The following is a 6,128-nucleotide window of genomic DNA, read 5'->3' as shown; positions in this document are numbered from 1 at the left end:
CGCTTACTCCAAGAGTGATTATTGCCTTCCCAAGGCTAATCGACTCTTCGGTTTAAATACCAAACTGATTTTAATTTATTTATCCTAGCCCCGTACCGTACGTAAACCGTATTCTTGTTTGGGTGTGATCAAACCATGCACATCTCGTGTGACCCCCCCCTAGATATCAGGGTTCGTGTAACATCGTTACATTTTCACTGAGTCCATAAATTGGATTGTCGCAGAACGTTGAGCGCAAAACGTCATGAGAATATACTGATCATATTCATTCTTGCTTAAAGAGATATCACGACGTGGTGACAAGTGATCAACCACGCGTTTAGCCTTCGGATCCAGGAGGCCGTCATGAAATGAGCTTTTGAAGCCATATACTGCGTCACACATCAATCAACCATATTAAGGTGAAATGCTTCCTTTGCAAAGTACGCAGCTAACTCGATTAAACAGAGTAAATACCCACATTAGGTGCCAGGCCTTTACGCCAGAAAAGCTAACGGTACGTTGCAAGTTTTATATGCTGATAATGAGATTGATACAGCCGCAATTCTATAAGGGTAACTTTTTTTAAAGAAGATATGCTTAAAATAGATCGGCCACTTGTACTTTGGTAAATGTTCTCAACCGGATTAATAATCATTATCAGTGCTCGCAAGAAGCGGCGTTATCCTCTCACTGCGGTCAGTACTCCTAACGGGATGCTCTGTAAGTCGATAACCACGCCGCAGAGGCTGTTTACAGTTCAGCGAAGCTTCATTATCTGGTGATGCGACTGTGAAAATGACATCATGCCCATGCACTAACCTATTTTGGCGATAATTTTGTCTATAATCGTTCAGAGCATAAAGGTCGAACATGGGCGATCAAGTGAAACACCTATTAGGGTTTTACGAAAGCTGCTTGGCCCGGCCAGCCAATCGCGCAAATATATCCAAACGTATGCAAATACAGCGCGGGCTCTCACCAATCTTCTTACAGAAGGTATCAAGTGTTGCTGGCGTGCGGCAGCGGCGGCATTTGAGGCTCATACAAAAAGGATTTGAGTATACCCATTTTAAGACATCCGAATCCAGATCGAACATTAGGCATTCTATTTTTTGCCATATAAAATGCATTATTCCAAGCAAATGCCGATGAATGTGACAAAGTGATGGAATTGAGTCTCACCAGCTTGAAGTAGATAGAAAACTGCCATGTTCATGACAAGGAGCTACTTGCTGTGAGGATGCGATGGTTAATCTCGGAGTATTCCTGGTTGGTTTGAAGTCGTTTGCAAGCTATACAAATTAGGCGTCGTTGTACACAGCGACGTCGTCACCGTGAATACCAAGATGGTTTTTTTTATCGAATATACCTTGCGGTAAGATCTAACCCTGGCCGGCTTTGTTTGATGACGAATGCCCTTTGCATTATCAAAGCTATTAACTGTTGAATGTGACGATGGTGACGCTGTCTGCTGGTAATACGAAACTTACAGCTGCTGATCAGACGCAACTTGCGTCGTGTTGCTGTTGGCTGTGAAAGAATAGTGTTTGAGAGCTCAAGTGTCCAATTATCAGTAAGCGTGGTTGCACTCCTATACCACTATACCCAACAAGACTTGCAGTATTACAGCACTGACAAACACGCCACTCAGCGTAAATTGATCCCTTTTTAATGAGGACTTCATGTGCAGAATACTGTATGAGGTACATGATATGACCATCTCGGACGAGAAAAGTCAAACAGCTTGGTGAGTGCCAATTATCGTTATCACAGTATGCAAAAGAGGGTAAGCAAATGTTTACACATGTAAGAGCAGTTTTAACAGGTCAACCCTTTCCCATGTATCGACGACATTAAGCAGTCTAGCGGATGAGTGTTGGCAATCCATGAATAATGAGTTTTCTGAAAGAATCAAGAGCGCGTCCGGTCATACCGGCATTTTGGTCTTTGTGGAACGTTTTTTTGTTCGAGCCAGAAAGCTCATATGCTACTGTCAGCAATAATATGACGGGTGAGGATACAGCCAAAATATATTTCGACACATTTTCATCAACACGACTCGCCGATAGCCGATATGCTAGATAAAGATTCGTGAATTCAGTAACGTTTTTGCAAACAATGTACTAGGCACCAGATTTGGCATTTTAACCGTTGGCCACCCACTTACACTTCGTCAGAAATAATGCGTGAAATGCGATGTGGAGGATATCCTTTGAAGGATCTGCGCGGATCGACTGTCTTCGTTAAAAATATGGTACCAAACCGCTGGAGGCTCTTCGGCACTTCACAAGATTTTCTGGCGACCTCAGGGTATTTTTATCACCGCCTCGATGAGGCTTTGATCTACATGTGTGACAATTATCAACCAAAATTTATCTGCTGGTAATACCCCGGCTACACTTCGTAGAAAACTACTGCATTAATCTCAGTAAGATTGAGCGTCATGCGCCAGGTGTGCGATGCTACGGCTGGGTCGAAACATCTAAAAGCAACACGTCGATGCTGGAGGTAAGCTGATTAAATGGGAGAGTGATCAAGTTTATTGCATGAAACTATCCTGCCTACATAGGCGACTGAGGGGATTGATGAGAATAAGTAGTGATCGTGCTAGATTGGACCCTCCACGGTCGTAGCAAATACAGTTAGTTAATACAATATTGAATTATACTATGATTATTCCGATGAACGCAAACACATCCTGTGTCTACGTTAATAAATGAAAGATACGACGATCTCTTTCATGCACATTTTCAAGTCAGTAAGTCCAACGCAACGAGCTATGTTGTAGATAAATCGGTTCCTCCACCGTCACCTGACATTAAGCTGCATTTTTTTTAGTGCTCTAATATGTTGTGAATCGTTTAAGATTTCCGGAGCAATGATGCAGCCTTAAATTCGTATCCGAACTAGAACCGCGTCTTTCTCATAGACTTGTCGAGACGTATGATTGTACTTTTACGATGCGAGTAGGAGCAGGCAATGTAGAGTGCAGGCAGTGAAGTAAAATTCAAGCGCAATGGGTTCTTGTTGTGCGTCAAATAGACAAAAACGTGCAAATCTCGTTGTGATTCTATCTTGGAGGGAATGCAAAATGGGTTACGTAATGTACTATTGTGTTATAATTATGTGCAATTGTGCAAAATTGTGTGTGATTTTATTTAAGAGCATTTGTGCAACTTGAAATATCGAAAGACGGAACTAAAGAGGTCTGTAGCTTATTGATTAGCCTCACGACATGTTATATATAGTCCCATTATCAAACACAGTAACACAGTTCTGTTTGTATAGAAAAGTATGCACTAAATAATTGATTTCATTCTTACCAAATTATCCGATTAAAGTCCAAAATGACTTCTATCATCGCTTTTTTTTCGACGTTCAGGCAACAGCAACACTGGCGAGAAGCAGCTTTTAAGATTACAGCGGTCATGTAGAACAGAACAGTCGACATGCATGCATGAGAAAAAAACCCTTGGCTTTGATACTCTTTTGGACGCAAAGCCCTTTCGTGACAGATGTTGTCCATCGAGGCAAGACACTCACTATGAGATTGTCAAAGATTTGGGTACTTGGGATATTTTGGCACATACGACTTTACGTTTTCTTGCGGGGCAAGTGCAACTTGTTGGTGACTTTTTCGTGCCATTTCGTTTTAATGTAGAGAATATTTTTGTCAGTAGGTAGGAGGTAGTCCGAGTGCATATTCTGATCTACTGATGATCAATTTTTCTTTTTCATCTAAGACCCATAATTAATGCTGTCGTTCATCACGTCTAAAATCAATAATTCAAAAGCATTCAAAATGTAAAGTGAGTGAGAAATCGTTGGACGCTGTCTTCAAAGTAGAGCGCTTGCTTTTCCATACCCGCGAAGGCAGCGTCTCACAATTACGTACAAAGCTTGAGTACCTATTGCGGTCGCATATAGCTACTTCACATCTCTTGGACGAGATTGTATATCGGCTTGAAGTACAACGTCGTTTCGTCGATGAATGACGATGTTTGCTCGGCACGCCACATTTTATTAACGCTCGTTAATACCGGCAAGATGAGCGTGTATGTATCGTGGTACAATGATTAGCTTCACTGCTTGCCGCACGAGGCGTACAGAGGTCTTCGGTGCTGCAAAACGTCTTTCGACAGCTCATTCGTTTACAGAGACACTTGCTATTTTCTAGCGTACCGCTTTGCCGTGCTTTCAACACCTACCGCACTTTTGCTAATTTCGAATTGTCCATTCTCTCCAACAATGACTCCTGCTACTACAGCAGCTCTATCTCGCTTCCACATAGTACTCACAGTAGCTCGATCAACCTTGACGTAGACTTTTCGAACCAGTATTCTGTTGAAACTGACCGCGAGAAGCAATCACTAAAAGCTTTGAGCTTTGGCTCTTTTAGACTTGGGTTGTGCATCTTTCGGGAGAAGAGGGGCAGTAGTTATATCGTGACGGGCGACCGACCCATCGAATAGAACTTGGCAGATGCAGCTCAAACTGTGTAGTGGCGATGGCTAGCAGGGTCCGTTTGGAGTCAAACGGCGAACGAGGAGGCAAAAAGAGTTTGTTCAAGCCAGTTGGTTGCTCTAAATGACTCGGAGGCTGCTTGCTATTATACAAAACGTTGGTTTTTGGAAATCCTGTCCGACTAGATATCATCACGCTACTTGAAATGCCCTTGCTTTTGTTCCTGAGTGCAGCATTTGAACCCATCTTCTGTGCGTTATTAACGCGGACTCTTTGGGTCAAAGCTTATCATGGCAACCCTGTTGAGCAACTTGAGTCAGAAAAATCTTGTAGTATGCACGGTTGTTTTTCATAATAGTACAATTAAGTAAAAACAAACCTGGGCAAGTTAAACTGAATTCGCGACCTGACGCTTTCATATGACGATTGGTTAATTTCTTAGTGTTCAGCATTTAGTACTTCTTCTTTAAATGACGATTTGACTCAGTAAGTCTGATCATCGATTAATCAAAAGTATTTTGCGCGGTAACGTATACATCCAACATGAAATCTTGAGATCAACGGGCTGTTAGTCGTCCGCAATTGAGTATTGCTTTCAGCTCTAACAGTGCCTTAAATTTAAATTTTGAGCGGGCAAACCTACAATTCTCTTTGATCATTGAGTTTATGAGTTTCCTTGCTTGTACACTACCGAATGTACGTCTGAAGCTGCATTCATGAGCAGGGTGTTGTAGTAACATTTAAGCAATTGATCGTCCTGATTACAGCCCCATTCAATGTAGCTCTGGGTCGATAAAATACAGGTCAATTTTGCAAGCATTGACAATCGATCTTCCCCCTTCACAGCTAAGATTTTTTGTTTATCGATTTACTTATGGATCAAAGCGAGTTTCATATATTGATCAGCATGCCTATGGATGTATGTGATGATATTATATTCAGATTGCGTATTGCTTTGCCGGTATAATATAAATAATGCCATCGAGCAATTATCAAGTCAAATGATATATATTTGTTAGTTACTACAAGTCAAACGTTGGAAACGAAATTAAGTAATCCGCACACCGAGGAAACGTCATAGCTGCCAAGAATCTAAAAAAGTAATACATACTGCAGACTTACAGTAGATGGAAGTCTATCGTTAAAGCGTTCTTAGAATTGTGAAGGAAAGAAAATGGGCACCCTTTCCGAGCCGATGAGCTATATGTGCTCAACATTCTACGCGAAACTCACTCAAATCGCGTGTCTCTGCCTTTAACATATTCTTGTGTGAACTATAATCGTATGCGAAGCCACCATGGTAGCTAATGTCAATACCGTTCACCTCCTCGTCTCCATCTACACGTAGCCCAACCGTAATCTTGAGCAAGAACAAAAGAATTATCGTCACAATAAACGAGTATACTGCAGCTGCAATCTGTGAGACCAATTGATGAAGAAATAGCTCGCCGCTACCGTAAAAGGCACCATTTGGAATGTTCGGATTTACTTCTGATGTGGCGAACAGGCCAGTCATAAGGCCACCCATGACGCCGACACAGCCGTGAATGGCAAATGAATCGAGGGTATCGTCATAGCGTAAATGTTTTTTCATCATGATAGCCGCAAAACCCGTGGCTGCTCCTACTACACCAAAAATTGCAGCTACCGAAGGGTACACGTAGCCACAGGCTGGTGTTATC

General features: G+C 42.0%; 2 protein-coding genes across 2 annotated transcripts; both read right to left on the bottom strand.

The window, feature by feature from the left end:
* Positions 1-4,015: 4,015 nt before the first annotated feature.
* Positions 4,016-4,271, bottom strand: PHALS_10075 (uncharacterized protein; the record flags this gene model as incomplete). Its single annotated transcript, XM_024725433.1, has 2 exons — positions 4,016-4,103; positions 4,165-4,271. 2 exons carry the CDS (start codon positions 4,269-4,271, stop codon positions 4,016-4,018), a joined length of 195 nt encoding a protein of 64 aa, XP_024576211.1.
* Positions 4,272-5,656: 1,385 nt separating this feature from the next.
* PHALS_10074 (ammonium transporter family) lies at positions 5,657-6,043 on the bottom strand (the record flags this gene model as incomplete). Its single annotated transcript, XM_024725432.1, has 1 exon — positions 5,657-6,043. The coding sequence occupies one exon, from the start codon at positions 6,041-6,043 to the stop codon at positions 5,657-5,659; it is 387 nt and encodes a 128-aa protein (XP_024576210.1).
* Between the last annotated feature and the right edge of the window lie 85 nt (positions 6,044-6,128).

Source organism: Plasmopara halstedii (assembly GCF_900000015.1).
Source record: "Plasmopara halstedii genome assembly, contig: Scaffold_444, whole genome shotgun sequence".
Classification (NCBI taxonomy): domain Eukaryota; phylum Oomycota; class Peronosporomycetes; order Peronosporales; family Peronosporaceae; genus Plasmopara; species Plasmopara halstedii.
Note: the sequence above shows the minus strand (reverse complement) of the source record. Positions and strands in the feature narration are given on the sequence as shown.